The sequence below is a fragment of the Taeniopygia guttata genome, chromosome 1A (assembly GCF_048771995.1).
Source record: "Taeniopygia guttata chromosome 1A, bTaeGut7.mat, whole genome shotgun sequence".
Taxonomy (NCBI): domain Eukaryota; kingdom Metazoa; phylum Chordata; class Aves; order Passeriformes; family Estrildidae; genus Taeniopygia; species Taeniopygia guttata.
Window position 1 is genome coordinate 34,587,382 of NC_133025.1, and position 24,423 is coordinate 34,611,804.

The 24,423-nt window shown below is 41.8% G+C and overlaps 1 protein-coding gene across 3 annotated transcripts in view; it reads right to left on the reverse strand.

Moving 5' to 3' along the window:
- Positions 1 to 14,293: 14,293 nt before the first annotated feature.
- The window catches only part of PTPRB (protein tyrosine phosphatase receptor type B), a 63,589-nt gene continuing 53,459 nt past the window's right edge, over positions 14,294 to 24,423 (reverse strand). For 2 of the 3 annotated variants that reach the window (XM_030259701.4, XM_030259719.4), the window contains 4 exons: positions 23,931 to 24,053; positions 23,566 to 23,729; positions 22,326 to 22,461; positions 14,294 to 19,952 (listed from right to left, as the gene is read on the reverse strand). In XM_030259701.4, the coding sequence (XP_030115561.4) occupies positions 19,806 to 19,952; positions 22,326 to 22,461; positions 23,566 to 23,729; positions 23,931 to 24,053 (570 nt within the window). In that variant the 3' untranslated portion in view covers positions 14,294 to 19,805. The remainder of the gene's footprint in view (positions 19,953 to 22,325; positions 22,462 to 23,565; positions 23,730 to 23,930; positions 24,054 to 24,423) is intronic. The other variant, XM_030259712.4, reaches the window with a different exon arrangement.

Genomic DNA, 24,423 nt, shown 5'->3' on the forward strand with positions numbered 1-24,423 from the left:
ATATTCTACCAAAAAAAAAAAAAAATCTACACTGCACCAAATATGCTGTGTTCTGTTAGTGCTGAAGAGCAGCTACCCAGAAATTGAGACAGTTTATGAAACTCCCTGATGATGTTACTTTCATCTCCATAAAGTGATATTTGCTCATGTTTAATACTAAATATTTAAAATATTTACTTTAGATAGAACATATTTCCAAAATAATAAAATTTTATTGTTTTGGGGGTTTTAACTTTTGGAGGTTTTTTCTTTTTTTCTTTTTTTTTTCTTTTTTCTTTTTTAAGATTTAAGGCAAATGTAACATTGTGCTGGCTAGGTTTTTTTTCTCACTGTGTAGAACTTAATTTTAAAGTTCAAACTTTACCTTCTGTCTAGACAAAATCTTTCATCGCCACCCATTCACTGTGATGAAATGTAGAAATCTCTCAGAAATACTTCTAAAAAACAGTTATTGGAAAAGATTATTAAATACTGACTCTAACTTATTGCCTCAGTGGTATTCCATCCCTTCAGTTTTTCTTGTCCCCTCTCAGATGCCCTCTTCATGAATGCTCCAGGCTGTAAGGAGCAGGGATTTTACGGTAGTGGTTTTAGAGGAGTATGTTTTACCAGCATCTTGCCCAAGTAATGGAGTGCCTGAGTGCTTGCTGAGGAGAGCCTGTGTGCCACTGGTGTGACTCACACTGCCAGAGAAGGACATCAACTCCTTGTAGGGCTGTGGGTGTTTGCTGCTGAACTGCCCATCCCAGTCACGCCAGCTCCATGAAGGCCACCTCCGAGGGGATGCTCCAGAAAACACAGGCAGTTTGCTGGGTCTGCTTTCTCTGCTTGCCCCAGCTCCTCGCTGTGTGTGATGGGAGTACCAGCTCTAGCCCCCTTGCTCAGCACGGAGAGCTCCATATTTCTGGCAGCCTCCCAGAGCACATTTTTGTGTGCCACAGTCAGGGGCTGGGGCCAGAGCAGTTTCATGGCACTTGTCATTGCCCCCGCAGGGCTGGCCCCCCCAGGACCAGCTGTGCAGCTTGGCAGCACTGGAGTGCAGCAAAATGGAAAAACCATGTGGCTAGGTCAGGAAAGTGAGTGATTACTGGCAAAGCACTTTAATCTACATTAACAATTCTGCAATTCTAAACATACCGTGCATTGTACTAATCTCTGGTATTCTTAGTATTATGTGTAAATACCTTGGAGTTCATTGTGATTTTAACACATAGGAGAAATATTTCCTGAGGATGACAAAAGTGCTAGATTTGAAAGCCTGAAAGCTTAGTTGGCACAAGGCATGATGACAAACCTGTTTCTATTGCCCAGGGTCCTTTTCAGATTAATTGTATTGTATGTTTTAGAATTGATTTCCGTAAGACCTCTTGTAGACACTGTGGTGCCCAGTGATAAGGCTGATGCAGGGCAAGGGCAGCAGAGTGACTGGAGGTCATTTGCTGCCTCTCTTCTCACTTGCTATGTGACTTTTGGAGTGTCCTCTGGTCCCAGTCCACACTGGGATAGCTGTTCCTTCAAAGCAAGTTAAGGAGATATGTTTGTAGGGGTAGGAAATTGATGCTTCTTGGCACCTTACTCTGTATGAAAGATCCACTTGGCATCAGTTGCACATGTTCAAGGACCTCCAGTCCTGTAGATGAAAAATATCTCTTGTAAGAAAAATTTCCAATGCTTTGTGTTAAACATCACCATTTTGAAGGTGCCTGGTGTCCAGCTCGCACTGGTACCTTCTGTCTCAGCCTACTGAAAAGAACAGTGCTGGATATACTGGGTGCAGGGAGGCTGTGAGCTCTCAGCCTCTCAGAAGAAAGCCTGCAAGCTTCTGAAAGAGCTGTCCTGCAAAGGACACTGAATTTTGTTTCACTTGTGTGTCTCACTGCTGTGGCCTTGTTTGCATCCACTGTGATTCTCTTGCCTCAGGAACCCACAGAAACACTGCACTGTGTGTCTGATTTGGGGGTTTGGTTGCTATTTTTTAATATATATTACTTACTCTCTCTCTGCAAATCACATAAAGCTGAAGGCATAGGGTGGTTTGGTTATCTGGGTAAGGTGATGCCGAATTATCTTAATTTATTTCTCTTTGCTAGCTTCTTACAGTTAAGAGGAATAAGCCTGATTTTCTACATACATTTGTCCTTTGTTTTCCCAAGGGAGAAGGAAATACACAGTGACACAGATTCATAATGAAATTTTAAACCAGTAGCTCGGGGCTCACAAATCCAGATTAACAAAATCCTCTCTTTCTTTGCTTCAGAAGCTTTTGTGAGTGAATCCTACAGCTGGTTCTCTGAGCAAAAGGCAAGAAGAAAATTGAATGGGTGCAGCTCACTTGATTGGCAATCATATATTTGAATCTGTTGGAAATGCGTTTTGCAAAGGCGTCTGGAAGAAAGTAATGGCTACAGAGATGATATTTTGCTGAGAGATTAACACCCCAAGTTAAATATCAAAATTGGTACCCAAAGACCAGCAGTAGGTCTATGCCTGGCATGGCAGTACCTGATTCTAAGGGGAAAACACAAAATCCTAACATTTAGTCTTCTGTCTCATCCCATCTCTCATTGACTTAGAAATGTCTTTGTAATCCCTGTACTTGATTGTGGAAGCTGGGGATTTCCCTCTAGCAGATTATTCACTGATTTCCTCCTTGGCTTTGCAGATTTCCAGGTTTTGTAGGGTTCTCTGAAACATATTTGCAGCCAGAGTGGCTGCTTTTCCCAAAGCCATCTGCAGAGTTGGCTTTTATATTTTATTCAATATTTATATGCCATTGCTTTGAGGAATTTTGTTCCGGCATGCTGTCTACTGCTCCACTTCAGTAAGACCTGCCTTCTCTTTCATGTAGTGCAATTAAATCAATTTGTTTATACAGTATCTCTCTCTGTTAGTTTCTTACCCTCATTTTAAAAGTTGTAGTAATAGAAGCATTTTTGTCGCCTTTTTTCCTGTTTATGTGTTTCTGTGTTGCCAGGAACAGATAAGATTTCACAAAGTTAGAAAATACAGGTGTTGAATGAACAGCTTAATTCAAACTCGGAGCAGATGAGGGATATCATGGGAGAATCCAGGGGCATTTTAGGTCCTTACCCATAATCTCTGCTATAAACGTCGCCCTTTGACAGGGTCCAGCACAGACTGCTGAATTTGAAGGACTGTTTTCAACTCAGTAGGCACTGCAGGATGCAGGTTGGGAGGTGCATTGGGGAGGTAGCACAAGTCTCAGTTTTCAGACTCGCACTTCCAAGTGTGTTTTGAGGGATTTGTCCTAAAACAGAACAAAGACATCTGCGAGGTGTGAGAGTGCAGAGCTCTCCATGCGTCTGCTGCCGTGGCACAGCCTGCTGTGCCCACCCAGCCCTGGTGCTGCCGTGTGGGGTTTCCCTGTCTGCAGTTTGCTTCTTGGGAACGCTCCTCACTGGGTCGGCTGTGGTGCCATGCCCACAGGAGCAGGTATGTCTACAGAGGGCTGCCACACAGCTCAGCTCATTTCACACACAACACGAAACATCCGTCAAATGTGTGTTATCCCGTCAGAGTCCAGCTGGGAAATGTGGAAGGGGAAACATTGGTTAATGCTTAAAACCTTTCAATAGATAAAGTGGTAGAGCTTCAGTATTCTTGAAGAAGTGTCTAATAAGGCTTAATTGAAAAATGAAAACTATTTAAAATTGGCAGTGGGTATGATCTGACAGAGCAACAGTGTGGATTGCCTGGGAGCAGAAGGGAAGTGCTGTGCAAGCATCTTTGCTCAGCACTGCAAATACAGGAGCTGCCTGTCAAATCAGGGCTTCTGCAAACTTTAGTCTAAATGGCCAAAGTATCAAGAGCAAACACGTGGAAGAGGAGACACCTAAACCAGTGTTTAATCAGAAAAGAAAGCCACTCCTGCCATGGCTTATATTTCAATAATCAGATGAGAGACAACACAGCTGAATTTCTAATTATGACACCTATTATATCATGCAAATATGGTCTTTCAATCCCTGACAGAAATCCCATAGACAGGGTTATCGAAAAATCAGCTTATTCCCATGTGTGGCTTTCTCTGAGAATCAAAGCCTGTTTGGTTTGGATTTTTTTTGCCCCTCAGCATGGAACAGCTGCTGTTCCTCCATTAACTTTCAATCAGAAACCAACCGCTTCCCTTTCTGGCATCTTAAGAGGCTGCTACGCTGATCTGTCAAGCTAACAATCTTTGCTGCAGAAAGCATGAGCAGGAAAACCTCTGAGGGAATATGTGTGCAATTAATCATGCTGCCTTGTCAGGTCACAGACCCACTGAATGAATCAGCCCCAAAGTTTGGTATTTGAGAGGCTGCACAATTCCCCTTCTGGTTTGATAGGTGAGCCCGAATGCTGCCATTGCTTGCACTGTGCTTAATTCACAGCTCTTTGGTGGTCTAATGGTTTGAAGTCTGGTAAGCCAAATAATCACTCTGTCTGCATTGGATACATGTCTAGAGATGCTATAAGAAGAAAAGAGAATATCTTATGACACTATATAGCTGCAATTTGCATGTAAAATTAAATTATAAAATGTGTTGTCATGGCTGTAAAATTGCATACACACCTAAAGTACACAGTCTCCAAACAGCACATACAGCAATCAATCAAAAACAACTCTTCCAGAAATTCAATAATACTTCTGACACTGCAAAGCAAATGCTGTAATTTAATTTAATGAGCTAATGGAGCTCAAACCTTACTTTTAATAATATAACTTGTTCCTAATGTTTCAGCTAGCATAAATTCTATCCTTGTTTTTATTTGCATGCCAATTGCCATCTACTAAAAGCAGTTGGAAAAAAATCAGCCCGTAAGCTCTTTCACATAACTGCTTGCTCAGCAACTGAGGGTTTCTGGACAAAATACTTCAAATATTTGGACCCCATACAGCAGAATCAGTTCCTTTCCCCTCTTGCAGCAGGCTGGTTTGTCTCATGGTACCCACGGGAGAGGGAGCAGGGCAGCCACCCTCTCTCCACTGCTGAGTCCATCCAACAGCATCTCTAGGATGTAACATCTGGCATTTGCCAGGGGCCTGGATATCAGGAGCACTGCCAGGGTGTGGGACAGTGGGGAGGGAGCATGACCCAGGGGCATCAGGGAGAGAGCTCCCGCATAAGGCAAATGGGAAATTTTGGAAGGGGCATGGGTTTGACAAAGAATGAAATCTTCCATGGAATCCAAAGGGCCGAACTATATTTTCCTGCTCTATTCATCTGAAGAATAATGTTTGAGATTATTTAAAAATTTTTGTGAAATTTTCAGGAAATCTGTTCATAGGTAGGGGGAGAGTACTTTAGAAGGACCAAGTATACAACAGTCAGCACACTTAAAGAGCAGGAAGCCTAGAGGCTTACTATTTTTTTCTGAAAAATCATAAAAAATGGGTCTGATACAAAATGAAAAAAATATATGGAGATTATGGAGTTAGCTAGTGTCTCTTCCTTTTGATGGAATAATTTTAAATCCTTATAAAAAATACAGAGCATATGTTATGAATCTGCAAGTATCTGGAAAAGTGAATCTCAGGCAGTAAATAATTCTGCTTTATTAAACATAAATAGTGTCCTCTGAACTTCCCTGTTTTTTGCTAATGGAGACATGTACGAGAAGCAATAAATCACGAGAAGCATTTAAAATATTATCTCAAGATCTTATTGATAAAGTTAATTTAGTTCAGGCTGGCAACAACAGAGCAGAGACTGAAAACGGGCTGCAGAATTGTCAACAGAAAGCAATAATGAAGAGTGAGCTGCCAAGCACAGGTGTGGGATGAGGTGTCTCAGTAACTTTTTTTCATGATATCAAATGGCAAGATAAAGGGCAAATTAATTGCATTTTTAAAAATATGCCAGATCAGGACATTTATGAGCTTCAGTTTGATGGGCAGGTGATTCAATAACAAATATAAGGAACTAAGAATACTAGCAGAATAATAAAATGTCTTGTCTATTCTTGGAAAATATAAGGTAATAAATAAAGATAAAAGGTACAGACCAAATGTTTTGGTGGGAGGAAACATCTCAGCACGCAAAACTGTGACTGTAAAGCCTTCAGATAGCTGCTAAAAACCACACTGCTGCTAGCTCACCCTGTGGTTTGATGGTATTTAGCTGATGTTTTGGGGCTGAAACTGTAGCCTTTTCTCCAGTAGCTGTCACTAGGTGACATTTTGGGGACATGTGGAGGTGCCATGTTTTTTTAACCTGTTTCAACCTGCTTTTTCACCTCTTTTGCTTAGAGAAATATATTTCCCATTCTTTTTTGTGTTGAAATTTCTGGTAAGTTGAGAGCAGTGTTGCATATTTTACAGCAATTTGGATGGTTTTTGGTGCCCGAGGAAGGATGGTAGAAGCCAATGGAAATAGCCCCATCCTGTCTGGGTTCAGGTAAAGCAGAGTAGCAACTTCTACTGCCAGCTTCAAGCTCTGCCAATGCAGCATCAGAACCACCACACTGATTTTTGTTTCCAAAAAGCAACACAATTCTGCTGCAAACCCATGTATGGCCAGAGGACCCCTTCCTAAACTCTTGCCAGGGTAAGGAAGTTTGCACAACTGGATGCAACAAGCAGGACCTTGCTGTGGGTGAACATCTCATTGTTCACTGGTGTCAATGTCAACAGGTTTGGTGCTAGGTGGGGTTTTCCTCCCAACTTATTTTGGGCATAAGCCATATATTCATGCACACAAGCTACTCAACAGTAATCTGTCTTCCTCACTGACAGGACATGCATGTGTGCCCACAGAATTCTTGTTATGCCAATCAAAGCAAAATTGAAAATGGCTTAGGCAATACTCCATGTTTCAAGTCAGTTTTTAAATTATGCCTTGACCTATACTGAAACTTTGTGGGAATTATTTGTTTTTGTTTATCGTACCTATACAGATATACAGCCCATTTTATAGGAATAGAGCAACTAATGCACAGTGGAAGCTCATTGCAGCGCTACCTGTGCCTCAAAGTAAGATGGATTGGAAGTTCTTCCTTTCCTGCATCCTGCCTTTGGAGTGACACACAAATGCTTTGCTTTCCCTCCTTTGCTTCCTTGTTGAGCACCCTCTCTCCAGGCACACAAATACATATGTATTGTGCAGTAAGTGTTTACCAAACTCATCATTATTCTGCATTCATGCACACTGAGCTGTCTTTCTCAATAATTAGCTTTGTAATGATCAAAGACATTCTGTGCCGACTAGCATTCCTCCTTGTTTTATTGTTCCTCCATCGCTCCTCTCTAACTCTTCTTATGTTACATTTTCAAGGTTGCTTTTATTGATAGCCAAAACAAAATGGCAAAATTAAAAATGAAAAGCCAGATTGATTACCTTTATATTTATTTTGCAAAGACATATTAAGATGAATTGTTTTTTTCTTTTTGGATGTACATTCTGTGCTTTGCTAAATAACCTTGAAGACTGTGCTGCCAAGTCAAGAATGGCTGTTAGCAATACTCATTATGTAGTTCAAAAGTGTTTTGATAATTTGTCCCTCTACATTTTTGAGGAAAAAACTACATAAGAGCTGCAGTCTTGTTGACCGTGAAGCATTCGCTTCCTCTTTCACAAGAGTAAATTTCTGGCAAATGTATCATATTAAAATGTGCTCTGTCCTTGGATGAGGAAGAGGGCTGGTAGTAGAGTTATTAATTAGAGTTGGGTCTCCTCACAACCCCAGGAAGCCAGAATTTTTTACAGGAAGTTGAATTGCTACATGCAGAGGTTAGGTTTTATATGCAGGTCTGGACAGTGAAACTGAGACAGATATGAACTGCAGGGATCCTGATTCCTCAGCCCCTGCCTCAGAGACTAGCCCAGTTCCTGTTCCTTGCTGGAAATATCTGTGGGAAGATGCAGGTTTTTTGGAGCAATTCAGTGTTTCTGCACATCAGCAGCCCAGTTAAGTGCCTAAAGTGCTCTGGGGAAACTGGCTGTGCAGGCCAGGGTGTGAGGCTGTGAGTGGCAGGGCTTGCTGCTACTTCCACTGGATGCTAGCTTGACAATGCAGATGTGGTTCTCCATGTTGGCAGGGGTTGGTGCTCACACATCTGAGGGAAGGGAGACGGCTTTTCCTCCCTTTCCATCCCCCCCTCCTTGCTTTACCCCTTACTGTTCCTCTGAACAATATCCTCACAGTTTGAACTAATTTTCTTTGAACTGCAGGCACTGCATAACTCATGCTTCTGCCTGTTATTCCATCCCTAAACATCTGCCATTATTTATCTGGATGGTTTAAACTCTTTATGTTCAATTTATTAATCTCTCTGAGAATTACCTCCAGCTTTGTGTGGAAATATGTTCAGCAGTGGAAACAGCTGCAGGGCTCCCCAGCTCCTCTTGTGAGGGATTCCATTACAAGGCGACCTCCACCATTCAGAGGGTGGGATGTGATGACTGTGCCATTTTCCTGGACAGAGGCCATAGCCCCATCCAACACAAGCTAGAGCAACCTCTTTTACCACCTACGTGTTGAGTAAAGGTGCTCTTAAAGCAGATCCAGAGGCAAATGTCATTGGTGGACACCTTTCCTCAGTTATGCTGGCAAAAGAGCTCCTGTTCTGTCCTGCTGGACGTGCTGCAGTGGGCTCCCACTGCACAGAGCTCCTCCAGCATGTCTGGGGACATGGCATCTGTGCTCCCAGCAGCTGTGGCAGCTGGTCCTCACCCAGCCTCGCCTGCCATGGTCTTAAATGTAAGGGAGACAGGGGGAGAAGGGGCTTAGAGCCTCACACAGATTAATGACCTCTTGTTTCTGGTGTCTTTTCCCTTTACATTTCAGACTTGTGCCAGGCTGAAATGCTTGCTTCAGGGCTCCATCTTGCACAGATCCCATATTTCCTACCATTGTCAGTTACCAAGGACCAGGTTAGGTCACACTACATTCTGCAGCAGATTAGACCAGCCACAATGGTCATGGAATAACTTGATTTGGATACTTAACTGTGAGTATCAAGTTGAAGGCTGGAGGGCCATTCATTCCTTCTGCTTAAAAGTCATTGCAGAAGCAGCTTTAAAGTTTCAATTACTTCAGACCCCATATACCACCCAAATCTGTCTGTGTCTCTGCTGTAAGGTTAAAATGCACCACTGTTTTCTCTAGCATCTTGCATGCCATCTGTTTTTCAAATCACTTTCCTAAGCTGCATAATTTAATTACTGAAGATAAGAACTTGGGGGGGGGGGGGAGGATATGGAGAAAAATGGGAAATTTGTTTGTGAAGCCTCTGCATTCAATTCTCCCTTTCAGTGTGTGAGTACTAGAAGATGTAAAGTGGCACTTCAGGAGCAAAGCAAAGGGGACTTGATCACACTAACAAGGCTCTCAGCTTCCCCAGCAGATTGATGCAGGGAGCAAAATCTCACCATGCCAGGATTTCATGTGCTTGGCATAACACAGGGCATGAACCAGTATCCATTCTCCTCCTTCTATCCCGAGCTTTTCCTTCACTTTCTCTGGTCCTTTCCTCTTCAAGGCTGGTCATACTGTGACCAATGGGAAAGTCAGTGTTAGACTAGCCTTTTTCAAACCCATCAATCCTGTTCCTCATGGGGATAGGTGACAGTCTGGAGGCTGAGGTGGGCTGGAGTCTCATTTTCTGGGGAGAGCCTGGAGGGACTCGTGAATGGAGATCATGTTTAGCCAGAGCAGCTGGACTAATGGAGTGGGAAATGGTCTCAGAAATGAAGAGAGTGATATCTGACAACTCATGTCCTGTGAGCCCATGGCTGCATAAAAACATCTGACTCTCTCCCAGAGCAATCTGGGGAGATTAAAAATAGCTATTTGTTTTTGTTGATGACAAGGTAATTTAACACAGGTCACTTACCCAGTCTGCTACACTGAGTGGCAACACGCACAGAGATGTGGGAACAAGTGGGCAGCACAAGGGGTGGAAAGGAGGAGGTGGGAGAGAGCCACTTCCTTGGGGACAGCAGCATCCCACACAGAGAATTCCAGTGTGGCTTGCCCTGGAGGCTGAGCGAGGAAGGAGAAATGGGCCTCCCCTTGGTGCAAGGACCTTATGGGAGAGGTGAGTGTGCTCCTGCACTGTGTGAGCTTGTCAGCTCAGCCCCCCGCTCAGAGCACAACAGAGACTGTCCCCTGCGATCACACCATATGGTCCTTCACAGGCTTTTCTTTTCAAAGAAGGGGAAATAAATAAAAGATGTCACCACAATACTGCTGGAAGTCTTTGGTGGCTTTATCCTTCTTCTTAGCTTCTTTCCTATCCCAGCACAGATTCATGTGTGTTTTCCCTCACTGAAATGGATCGATCTTCCCTAGACGAGAACAGAAAAATTCACACACCATCTTTTCTGTCTTCTCTTTTTTCCTGTCATGGACTCAGTGCAATAAGATGGTTAGATCTAATCCCAGCAAAGAAAGCACAAATCCATGATGAAGAATATTGCCGGGTCAAGGATCTGAATACATACTTGACTTTAGCACTTCTTTTCGGTTTTTCCCTTCTCCACTTTTGTAATTGAAAGCTCTGGCATTTTAGAGGGAAGATTTCACCCTGGGAACTGCTGGAGGATGCTGGGGGAGTTTCTTGTTCATCAGAATGTTTACAGAAAATTTGTCACAGCCTGACCAGATCTAATTGGCTTGATGTGTAAAGAAACAGGCTCCTTGGATATTTTTAGTACTCTTCAACCTTTCTAGCACAGAACTGTTGGGCGTTAATTAATTCCAGTTGTCTGACAGTTCATTCTTTCAAAGTTGGATTCTCACAAATAATTTAGCTCCAGGTGTCTTTCAGATCCAATGATAAGACAACAGGATGCTGGCATTTATCATGTGTGGTGTCTTGAGCATACATTTTCTGATGTTTGATACTTTGGACATTATATACCTTTTTATTGCCTTTGCAACTATCCATCTTTTTCTACTAGTGGTTTCATTACTTGTGCTTTAGTCATTGACAGGCAGGAGAAATGCCCCCAATTAACACATCGACCTTTCAGTAGCTGTCATTTATTTGTACAACATTTTTTCCCTAGCTAAGATGCATGGAGCATTCTGAACATCTTCACTTTGCTGTCTGCATCCAATTATTTTTACTCTGTGTTTTTATAGTGTAGCTCCATTCATACCAAACCTATTTGGGTAGCTTTACTACAGGCCATATGGTCTCTATTTGATTTTCCAGGACGTTTGGATGTTCTTATCCAGAATGCCCCATGTCTCTTCTTTAATTTCAAGATTCCTTACCCTCTGTGGTATGGAGAACAGAATTGGAGGGCCTTCTTCCTGTGCTGGTCACACTACAGCCTCAAGCTCATTTATCCCATGTATCCAACAAGACTCAAGAGATTTTGTGATTATAGTGGAAAGAGTTAATTTTTAAAAATTCTATTACTAAGTTTCCAAAGTAAAAATTTCTGAGCTAGAACAGGAGACAAGGATTTAGAAGGAAAGAAAGAAGTACCAGATCAAGGCCAAATTTATGCTCCTGATAACTCACCAAAAGGTAGGTTTTTTATGACGGTGTTACAGTAGCCTCATATTCAGCTTTGTTTTGCCCAAGTTTTGGACCTATGAATGAGGATGCACTTGGGCATTGCTTAGTAAAACATGGATGGTTTTAATGCTCTGTGCAAACCAGCCCAGCCTAGACAGATACATAGAAAAACATCTATGAGATCCAGCCTTTGAAAAAGGGCTGCTGGGATACATGGACCCCCAGGAGGGGTTCACTCAGCTCACCCCTTTATACCTGCCCTGTCCTTTGGAAAGAACAGTTCCTCTTATTGAAAAACAGGTTAAAATTTGCACGGGCAGAAATACCCAGGTTTGGGCCCCTTCCTGTCCTGAGAGGACTAAAATTGCAGGTCTCAGGTGTCCCCTGTGAACAAGGTTGTGTGGCTTCATGGATGCTGGGAAATCTCTGCCTTTATCCTTGGTAAGAAGCAGCTGCTCTACCTGCTACTGGTTGGGTTTGGCACATCAGCAAACAACCACCAAAGGCAAGCAAGGACACTGTGTGATTTGGCACGGATTTTGGCATGAGTGTGCAAAAAGCTGTGTACAATGATGTCTGGCCAAGCTGCCACAGCACTTGCCAGCGGTGCTTGGAGCCTGGCATTCAGCTGCTGCACAAGGCCATGGCTGTTGTCCTCTTGGCCCGGCTGTTGGCACTGAGCTCATGCTTTGGGCCTCCGGAGCATAATATCCCTGTGAGCCTTGGGATGGGGACACTGGTAGAGCTGGTGTGTCCCCACCATGTGCTGCGGACACACAGTTCAGTCACTGAAGGTCTCAGCATGGAGGGAGGAACACACCAGTGCTGAATGCCAGCTGGGCTACCTCAGTTTCCTCTCTCCTTGAACCCTGAAACTGTGTGCACCAACCTGGAGCACTCTGTTGGCTAGGAAATACTTCTGCCACCCTTTCTGACTGGGAATTTGAGTCAGGAAGGATGGGGAGGGCATCGTCCAATTGGGCTTGGAGCATACTCTCCCTGTGCTGACAATGGGGACCCTTCCTGGTCAGTGAGAGCCCTCAGGGGAATTTTAGCCTCTTTGGGAGGCCTTGGGACCTCTGCAACAGCAAAGCTGTGGGTGCTGAGGTGATGTTTTCCCTGGAGACTTAAAGGCTTTGAGGTCCACAAAATACTTTGCCCTCTTGGACCAAGGTGCCTTCGTGCCTGCTCCATGCTGCTGACTACTACTCTAGATCTCTGCAAGCTGTGACCATCTCTCATCCCAAGGAAAGCTGCTCATTGTAGCGAGGTTCTGCGCAATGCAGTAAGCACCCAGCTGGGGTATAAAGAGGATGCCAGGCACCTGCAGGAGCCAGACCCCAAGAAGCTGCAGCTTTGGCCTGAGGAGAACCAACAGCAGGTCAGTTCCAGGTGGAGGCCATGGGTGGCTCAGTGACCAATCCAGCCCAGCCACGCCATGGTTGCCTCCTGACCTGCCCACAGCCTGTGCAGCCACTGCAAAGCATCCCCCACAGAGCACTGACCCTGGGAACAGGAGTTCCTGCTTTGGAACATCTCCACAAATTGACTGAAATGCTTTTCCCCCTCTTTTTCTCCTGTGGTGTTTTTGTTGTTGTTGATGTTGTTGTAGTTTTTACCACTCCAGGTTGTGAGTGGTATTGTACCAGAGTGATGTGCAAAGCCTTGGCTAGTAACATCTGAAATTTTCACTTGTGGTATTTGCTGACATTCCAGCATTGCTACGTCCTGCCTGCCATAAGCAGCTAAGCATCCTGCCTCAGCAGCTATTTCTAGGGCTTAATAAAGCAACTGATAGTGAAGACAAGCACGGACAGAAAACTGAGATTAGGGTACAGGAGATGACTTTACCAGACAAAATCACCAGCTTGTAGGTATGAAGCCCAGGTACAAATCAAGAGCATGTAAAAATATCAAAGTTAAAAACTAGATTCTGGGGATATTTAAACAGGAATCAACCACTATGCTCTTGTTGAACTAGAAGAGACTCTTTAGTTTCCTTTCTGTACCTCGTCAAAACATTCTTATCTATCCTTGTCTGCAATGTTGGCCTTGCTTTTCTTGTGTGGAGATATTAACTGAACATTATTTTATCTTTATCACTTCTCTTTTGTGTCTACATTGGTTTCACAACAGAGCAGAACTCAGAGATAAACTTTTATATCACAAAGAAAATATCTCACAACTGCCTCCGCCTTCATACCTTCAGCAAATAGTTCACAGTACAAGTCAATAAATCATCCTTTCTTTCACGTAAACTTGACTTAAACACTTCTGATGACCAATAAGGAGTAACTGAGACAGAGCATTAGCAGTAAACACGCTACTGCCGAGCACCCTGACCCCACAAGGATGGTTATGCTAACGGGTAAGACCTGTGGAGAGCAGGAGGAGGAGAAATACATTTGTTAAAAAGCATGGCTCAGATCCTCGAGGGGCAGGCAGTGATGGAGCTGCAGTGCGGTGCTAATTGGTACAACTGCCTGGAAAAATGTCTCTAAAACAACAGGCACTCAAGTTCAAGACCCACCGTGGTTTCAAATATCCACTGTGTAACCAAACAGTATCTGGCTTATTAAAGGAGGGCACAAAACCAGGGAGGAGAAGAGAACAACAGTATCTTTCCACATGGGTACTAATCTGGCCAGCAGGCAAAAAGAGGCCAGAGCCTCTTTTTCCCCAACAGGCTGAGGCTTCTGATTAATTTAATGTTCTCTGAAGACTGTCTAATTTGAAATCAAACTCACTTATGACCTTTTCTCTGAGCAACAGGACAACAAAATCCATAATGAAAAGCCAGTCAAACAGAAGACAAGAATATGATTTTTTAAAATGAATGTTTTATTCATGAAGTATCTATAAAAATGTGTAAAATACACTCAAATATTTGATTTTTTTGACTGTAGCTAAAAATATAAAAATATACTTAAATGCTTAAATTAAACTGACAATAGTAGCACAGTTCTGTGTTCACCCAGTGTTTGTTAGGAACACAATTATAAGTAATTATATTGCATATGAGCATGGAATAAATACTGAAAATATTTTTCAGGCACTTTACTCCAGGCACTGGCAAAGAATCTAAAGCTAGCCACATTTCAAAACTGTGGGGTTTTCTTTATAGTGTACTGCCCTGCTCTAGAACAATATATATTTAACTTCCTAATGTTACTTACAGTATTTCTCTAGCTTTCAAATAAACCAAGAAACAACTAAACTGTCATGGATATTAGACTACTGGCATTGCTGACACTTTATGTGTCCCGATTCCACAGTTTTTTCTCAATTAGCTAGTCCCTAGTCTCCAGTATTTCCTGCTAGCCTTAAAAAAAAAAAAAAAAAAATCCCAGTTTGAATCAGCTGTTGATCTGTGAGGTCACTGATAACAAATCAGTTTGCTTTGGCCATAGAGGTGCTACCAACAGGTCGAGAGTTTGATTTTATCAGTGTGAGGGAGAGAGTTGAGGGCATGGAGTCTACAGGAAGTTGCCCAAGTGCCCACCTGGGGTGAGCACTCATTTCAATTGAAAGTTATGGCATCCTGGAGTTATAGGTCCCAGAGCTCACAGCTGCAGAGCCCAGACATCTGTGACAAGGCCATGAAGGAGTGGTGGTCATTCTATATTGCATTTTATTTACATAAACTCTACGTCTGAAGTACTGAAAGAAATCTGAATAAATGTTAGGCACCTGCCAAGGCACTCCTTGGAGCTGTGGCTGTGGTAGGCTGTATCTCTGACTATCAGATGCATTTCTTGGAGAGAGATGCTGACAGAGTGATTTGATGACTATTGTTCTCATCCCTCTAGTCCATATATTAAATCCCAGGCTGAGGAGCACAGCTAAGTGCTCATGTGCTCATGCTCTGTCTAGTGTTTAAGTTTGTGCTTTCAAAGTCAAAGTGTAAATAACCATATACAATACATAATATAAACTTAAAGCTCACATATTTTCTTTTCTTTGTTCTACAATTGGAAGGAAATTCATAGCATATTATGGCACAAAATAATATTTCTGGTATTTTAGGCATTATTTATTGCTAAATAACTATAGCAGCAGAGAAAAATGTATAAAGTTGCACTTTTTGACATCTTCACAGTATGCCTATTTCTCTCACCCACTTTTCTGTTCCATTAGTAACAAAAAATATCATTTATCAACTCCAGCTATGTAAAATCTATTTTTTCCCTACAATCACTAGTGGATCTTGTAATTTTATTGCACAGATTAAAAAATATTTATTACATTTTTTTCATTATTAAATAACTTTCAATACAAAATTTGAATTAACCTAAAAGCCCAACCCTGCAAGTGCTTCAGAAGTGGAACGGTATTTTCTTCAGGCAAGCATTCCAGTTGACTTTCATGAAAGTACTCAGGTAGCTTTGTGGACAATGCAGAAATTCAAGGGATGGGCTTCAAGTGTGCAAATCTTAGCTTATGGATCAGCAACAACATTAGCCTTGCTTTCTAACATTATTATTGGGAAACATCAAGAAGGGAATTCTGAACATCATCAAGGACATTCAAAAGATGTCTTTTTCCTTAAGAGCGGTCTTTGTTCAGCACACAAACTCCCTCAAATGTATTCTTGTTACATTAACAATTTCCCATCAGTCCTGTCATTCAGCTTAGAGGCACAGTAAATATAACTACTTATACTGATAAGTAGGTGTTGTATATTAACAAAATGCTACATAGATACTTTTTTACTTTTTCTCATTGGATTTACACTGATTTCATATGAGCAGAATTGGCTAGAGAGCAGAACCAGAGCAATAATGTGTGTATACAGTCTCATGTGTGACCTACTTGGGCAGAAATGTAAAGCTGCTCAAGAGCATTGTGCCAGAGTGTTTAAGGTCATCTGTCATGTTATGAAGTGATGAGGAGGAAGAGGCTTATGAACTGTGTCCATTATTAGCTGAGAGAAAAGATGAAACTAGCTGTCTGCTATGAGATCATTTTGGGTACAAACTATAAACTCTGTAGCTGCAGACAAGGGAGCTGAGAATGATAAAATAAACTGTAGAATGATGTGTGTCTTTCTGAAAATGATGAACAACATGCATACAGAGCATACAGTTAGAATTTTGCCCTCAGATCATATAGTATTGAGTGAGCTCCATTTCCCTCAGCATTAAAAAATGACACAGTGATATAGAGTGTGAGGTAATTTATAGGGTACATTTGGTGTGTGTTAATAGTGTAATTGTACTGCTGGTAACTAACATGGTGATCTTCGTTCCTTGGCTACCCCTGCAAAAAATAAAGGACCAAATGCAGTGCATGTAACACAACAGCAGTTTTCACAATGCCTTAAGTGCACAGGTTATTAGCCTGATCAACAGTTGATCTAAAGCTGCCATGCTTGTTTGTCCTCGCTTGCTAACCTAGCCATCTAGCAAAAGGAAATAGAGAAAAGAAAGCATCTAAAGAAAATGTTCACATTTCTTTGTGGTTTTTCTTAGACTTTCCTCTTTGAAAATGTCTTCCACCCCAACACTAGTTCCCTTCTTCTTCGGTTTCCATTAAGGGTGGTGAATTTTAAGGTTTGTGTGGTACCAACGAGCATGTGCAGGAGGGAATGAGCAGTATTTTCATTCAGAAACACCTAAAAAGAATAAACAAGTTTACATGTTCTGAGCAGCTGTGACACCTGATTTGAAGGGTGGCTTCTGAGGCATGTGAGGGTATTTGGTCAAGAAAGGATGAGATTCCAGATGGAATAAGAAGAGTGGCTGTTACCTTCTCTAGGAAAACTAGAATAACATGGATATGCACAGTCCTGCTGTGGCACTGGAGTTCCTCAGTTAGGCACTCAGTTTACTACTTACTGATTCTCAGAAGGCCTTCAGAAATATTTATTTTTCTCCAAAACAGAAGTGGGATTTAGGCACTTATCTTCAGCAATAAGCTAAGTTTTCTCTATGAAGAGTATGGGTAGATATATGAAAAAAGAACTATGAAGCCCTTCCTTCATGGTGGAGACAAACTATGTACTGTCTCTTCACTATTTGTTTGAGGAGCATTTTATAAAGATAAGTAATAGATCAACAGAGTGTTTAGACCCTTGAATGAGATGCCTCTATGCAGAGGAGAGAGAGGCTGTGCATAATCCACTTGGCTGGGCAGGATACCTGGTAAGAGCTCTTTGACTGTACTTCTTGCTATCATTCAGTTCTTTTATTCATACAAAATTAAGTTGATATGTTTTGAATTTTAAACATGTTTTCAGTAATAAGGCCCTGCCTGGGGGCATGGGGGTTGGAACTAGATGATCTTTAATGTCTCTTCCAACCCAAAACACTAGGTGATTGTATGATCAGGACAGCCCTGCCAGCCTACATTCCTTGATGAGCCTTCTTCCATTCCAACTGCCCCTGTGGTGGTGACATCAGGTAACATTCCACATGCTGGGGCCAAGCTGTCCCTTTGTGAAAGCAAGTGGCATTTGAAGGATACCACCACTTGGGGCAAAGTGCAGCTTTACACCAGGTGAGCATACTGTGGGATATATACCTTTATATGTCTTTGTTTCAATGTTTGCGATCTCTCTATTTTTTTGGCTGTCATGGTACAGCATTGTTTCTGATGAGCTATGGAAGCTGTCAGACTTCACATCTTCACAGGCCTGTTAACACAAATGTCTCAGGAGCATTTTTGAACACCTTTCTTAATTAAAATTTTACACATGTGAAAGTGCATAGACACAAGTTGTGGTCTGATTCTGCTCTCTTAAACCAGTGTAAAGAAATCATGATGTGACCTGTCTCCCCTCAAAGTATTTGGTCAGAGAAAGGTCTGCTAGACTTCACTGCAGCGTGAAGTTGTTTGCTATTTTTCTACTATGTCACACTAAACTGAAACAGTTGCTTCTAGTGAGGTGAACCCTGTTTTGCTCAGTTGTTAATGAGTTCTGTAAAAGGTATGCCACTGTGATATGGGTTACTCCCATTTTTGTCAGATGAAAAGCAGTAAGTTTAAAGTGTAGAGTAGCATTGTAATTCCTACACAGGACTACTGTTTCCTTGCTTAATAGTAGCTTATTTAATCTCACAAACAAAGAAATATTTTTTAAAAATGAGGTTCTCTGTATAGGACTTTTTCCGTGTCATGCCAATAGCGCCCCAAATGCAGCAGTCCTGTTAGCCATACAATTTAAAATAGTTTATGTAGAACAGTTTTTTATAAACTGTGATAAGAAAAAATAGTATTATCTGAAGCATAATATTAATATAAACAACATAGAAAAAATACATATTTACATAATGCCAAAATACAATTATATACATTAATATCTATTACATTTAAATTATATATCTTTAGAAAAAATCACCAGACCAATAAATTATACACAGTGTCAACCAAAAGGTCTGGCACCTTTCTGGTGCATGAAATACATACATAAAAAAACCAAAACAAGATCCATAGTTAACATAAAAGCAGGTATCTCTAACATTCTTAGTGTCTTGAATAAACAGCATCTGAAAGCAAGGAAAAATGAGATTAGAAAAAGTAAACCAACACAGATTCAGCAGTGATCTGAGAGGTAGCTGTGTGGCAGCAGCACTGGCTGGTGATGGATGTGACAGCTAAGTTCAGATCCCACCTCTGCTTGGTCTCCTCCAAGCCTGTTCTACCTGTATATGACAATTACTACAGGCTAAATCAAGTAAATTATTCGGATTTCTTATGATATAATCCTAACACCAAAAATTGTAGAATTACTGAGATCCTTCTGTCTGGACCCTAAAAACTTCTACATCCCTTAAGAATCAGCTCTACCAGGGCACAAGGTCACCACTGCTTACAGCGTCTCCACGCTGGTCCTCCGGCCATGGGCCCAGGAAGTGAAGGGCAGTGCTGGCGCCAGGTTTGCTACTCCTGCCAGTCTCATCAGCAAGGGACTGGATGTAGGCTAGGAAAAGGAGCCTACAAGAATGGGGAGTCTGGGGATAAAGAAAGAACACAGCCTAGGGCATCTATATTTTCCAGTCAAAGCAGATGGGAAATCTTCCAAGGCTGACTATATTGTCAACAGCAGATGAGGGTGATGCAGACAGAACTTGAACTCCATGCATGACAGAAAAGCCCAGTAACTGCTGTCAGTGTTCTCAGTTGCTTATGGATAGTGAGAGCATAAAGGTAAGGTAGGAGCAGGAAGTGATGTTGTAATAACTACTAATGGAGAAAATAAAGACACAACTGCAAGAATGAAAAGAGCAGAGGGAACAAATGAAGGTCCAGGAAGCAAAGAAATATCAATAGTTAAAGACAGAAAAATTCCCCCTCAATTATCCTATCAGTGACCTACTACATTTGACACATTTTACAATTTGATAAACTTGCAGTTACCTCTGTGATACTCTGGATTCACATTTTCATATATTGGAAATAAGGGATTTTCTTGTTCACTGCGAAGTTTTCTGGCTCTTAGCACGTCTCTCACACATTGATGTAGATACACATATTGACACTGCAAAAAAATTTGTTTTTAAGACACTGAGGAATTTTGTAATTTAATTTTCTGTACTGCAAAAAATCGTTACAAGCTAACTCCCTCAAAAAATTAAGGGTGGTGTTAAAAATTAAAATATCATTCTAAAATCAATCTCCTTTTCACTCTAGGAATATAGTAATCTTTTGTGATCACCTCTTGTTAGAAATAACACCAGTAAAACCTAAATGAACACAGTATGTTTTGACAGATCATGCCATTAGTGAAAGCTTTAACAACTGTAAAGTACAATTTCACATGGTGCTATGTTGGATAGATACTACTTCTGAATGCCTTGGTATAAAGTATATGTAGAAGAATTAATATGCACAGGGAAGCATGCAGGAAAGACAAACTATTTCCTCATTTTTCTTTTTGTTCTGAAAAGAAATATTTTCCACAGAATTTTATAATAACATAAATATTTCAGACAACAGTGAGAAACCTAAATCTCAGAAAAAAAATCAGAAAAATCTCTGAAAAAACTATTTTTTTCAGATCCAGCATAAGTTTTAAGATTGTTTCTGATTATATAGCAAATGACAGTCTTTTCTGAAGAGTGCCTTTCATAGAATGGAGCTAAGATGACATTCACAACCAAAGTAAGGAGGGTCAGCATGTTATTGACTGCTGATTAGTCACCAAACTATCTTGACAGAATAGATTATTAAACTTTCATGCTTTGCTACTCTTTGTGTTTTGTGACATAGGTCAGAATAATCTTTTGATTAGTTAACATGGTACCCAAAAGTCAGGCCGAGCATGTTTATATGTCAAGGTGTACCTTTTTAACATTATCTCAAATACATAGTTTCTCCAATAAGTAGATGTATTTTCTCCCCTCATATCTTTGGCCATTGCTCTGTCTTTCAGTGTTCTGGCTCTGGGAAAATGAGGACATCTGCCTTTATGCACATGCAGCTGCTCTCTCTGCAGAGCAGAATCCTGCACCCCACCCCAACACGCTGGAAAGTTGGCCAAGCATGGAGACTTTCTTTGGCACAGACATTTTCAACTGGAATGGTTACAGCTGCTATAGCGTGCTGCCTTTTGAGCTGATGCAGTTTTCCCTTGCCTGTCTTCACTTCCAATCCCTTGTCTTAAACAATGTTGAGCCAAGTCTGAAGCAGAGGCATTGTTTTATTGCTGCTGTTTTTCTGTGACTGAATATTGTCAAGTATGATGGTACTCTGTGGCCTTTGACTTTTGTGTGGATCTGGCTGCCTTTTGACTTAGACATCATGTCAAGCTCAAAGCATGCCAAAGGAAGGTTTTATATCACACAACTTTACTTGTTTCTAAGTCAAATTTAGGTTCTTGAGGTAGTTGCCTCTTTTTTTCCAGATAGGGAAAAAGAGCCATCCTCCTGAGATGTCCGTCTGCCTTTGCAGACTACGGATGATGGGAATATAGGTGAAGATGCAGAGACTAGGCTGGAAACCTGTCTCCCCTCCAACAGAAGGTCTTCTGTGATTAAAATATTTCCAGGAGCCCCTTAGTTTTGTGTTCCCAGCTGGGCCTCTCTTTATACCCATATGAGACATCTATCAGAAAACGTTGTCACTGACATATTGGTTTCCAAATTGCAGCAAAGAGCTCCATTAGTATCAAGCTACAGGCAGATGCATCAAACTTGTTCTCATTCTTCCATTAACGGTTCACAGGGAAAATATACAGAGTAACTCCACAAAACTTTATTAAATCAGCTCCTAAATATTTACCTCCTATCAGTATAACATTATTTTCTTGCCATTTAAAAGCACGGAAAGAAATACAAAACTTTTATTTTACAAATGCACTTGCTTTTCCATAGTATGTTAGGAGAATGCAAATCAACTTTCCAAAATCATTGTAATGAAAATGACAGAGCAGCTCAATAAAACATAAACTGCAAAGGCACAAGGTCACAGTGGCCAGAGTTTTAAAATCACATACATCTAATTTTCTCTGTCCTGCATTCCTCTTTCCCATTATGTCAACCTATCTGTCTGGTTTAGGCTTGTCTTCCAAACCCATCCCTGAAGGACCTATCTTCACTTAAAGCTCATTTACTGGGCTCTGCAGTGAAGCAACTGCGAGCTGTTATGTGCCTGATGCATAATGCTGCTGGGATGATTATAGGCCAGGGCACAAAAAGAGGAGAAATCTATAGGAAGCATAACTGCAACTTGCTATGGTTTGGACCTTTCTAAGAGAGCCAATGGAAAAAATCCTGAACTGGAAGTTCTCACAGAGCTAAAATACATATAGCTCTTATTTCACAGTGCAAAGTGCTTTGAGGGCCTTTAAGATAAGACTGATTATTACATACTGCAGCTGTTGTTGCTGCATAGCAGGCTATCCAAACCTTACCTCTGTCTGAACCATGTGAACGCGGTGAAGCCTTAGATCATGGACTGCTGCATAAATGTCAACAGCGTCCTTCGAATCCAGCTGTTGCAGGATTCGGTCCAGTGCAATGAATGTGCCAGTCCTGCCAACACCAGCACTGGAAAATAAAAACAACCCAAGAGATTTAAAAGCATATGGATCAAAACATTCACTATCTTCATGTGACACTTCACTATCTTTATGTATAAAGTTCAGATCTCCAGGGTGAGAAGCAAATTGTTCAAATGGCACCTTTGGGCCTTTATAATACTTTGTAATAGAATTTATTTAGGAAGGAGGAAAGGATAGTAATGGTAGAGGAATCTCCGCTACTGCCTGCTCTGCTTTCTGCTTTGTATTAACCCAGTCATTGAGATACACTGAAAGATTGCACCTGACTCTAACTTTGAAACCTCTTCTCTCCAGAGATGCAGCTGTGGGACACAGTAGACATCTGACATGCTGCAGCACATGCTGTACAGGCAGACACAGGCAGGGTCATGTAAGACACAAGCCTCAGCCCATATAATGGTGGAGGGGTCAGATACTACAATCAGGTACTTCCAGTGAACATATGGCTTTATCAGAATACACAGTACCAACTGCACTCTTTCCCTCTCTGTAGCCCTATACTCTGCTGCAACTGGCCAGTGGATAAGAGATCAGGCAGTTCAATTTTGTCATTTTTTATGCAGGTGTAGGGTTGGACCACAGAACTGAGGGAAAACTGCAGCCCTGTGACTGCCAAAGATGGAAAAAGCAGAAGAGCATGAAAAGGCAGTAAGAAAAGGGAGTCTCAGTCAGAATCAGGGAAGGATGGATCCATCAGTCTCAACACCTACACATAGTCAGATTCACCCGGGTCTTACCTCTGAAACGACCCTTTGTGATTCAAATGTTGGGCCACAACAGCAGCACATGGGCAATTTAAGAATGCAAATGTTGATGAGCAGTGGCAGCTGCTGACACTTTCATGCTCTGCAGTGGTACCACAGAGACACAGTGGCTCCCTAAGAATAATTTTCAAGCCATCTCCAGCGTGAGGTTGTAGGTGAATGCATGTGCCTTAGCAATACTGCTCTGATATATCTGGAAACTTAAGACCATCAGCTATCTCCCAGAAACTGTGGCTGCCCATAGTCTAACAGTGATGAAGATTTGGGATCTTCCCAAGGGCAGGCATGAGGGCTCTGTGTCACTGATCTTTTCCTGCTGCACATACCTGCAGTGTACAATACTTGGTCCTGTATCTGGGGTCCTGTTGATATAATCTCTTACAGTTCTGACAAACTGGATCAGGGACTGGGTGGTCTCTGGCACACCATGATCTGGCCATACAGTGTAGTGGAAGTGACGAATGAGCCTCGTTGAGTCAAGCTGCTCTTCCTGTTGGGATTCAAAATGTGGGTCATCAGGACAAAAGAGAAAGGGACACATAGAACAGGTACCTTCAGAGAAAATGCTGTAACTTCCACCAGCAGGGAGTCAGGCATGATGCAACTGTAGTACAGCTAAATAAACCTTCCTAACTTAGCCTTGCAAGTGTTTTAAGCCAATTAATCAGGAAATAAAAAAATGCAAACATACACTGCAGATTTTAAACTCTCGTATTGTCCACTCTGGGAGCACTGATTCTGACAGCATCTCAACAATCAGGTCTCCATAGTACAAGGAATCCTGGTCATGGGGCCAGTATTGATCACACTTTACCTGCAGGGACACAAGGAAAGACAGATTTAGCGGTCAAAACAGCTACAAACAATGCTGCGCTGGCAGAAGCAGATTTCAGACCTCTTGTGCCTGAGGATGAAGGAAGAAAGGCAGCAGCTGAATTCAGAGAGAGATGCCACACTCTGCCATATCAACAAGCAGGGTCTGGCATGGGAATGGGTTAGCATGGGGGTGGGAAGTGGAAGTTCCCATAATTCATTTGTGATGGGGGGAATGGGAAGCCCTCCACTGATACCTTCTTATAGGGCATATCTTCTGTGCCAACTCTTCTCAAATCTCTGCTGGTATGAGAGCTGTGCCTTCAGTGCCCCTTGCTCACCTCTTGCTGAGACATCGCAGTAGGGTCCCA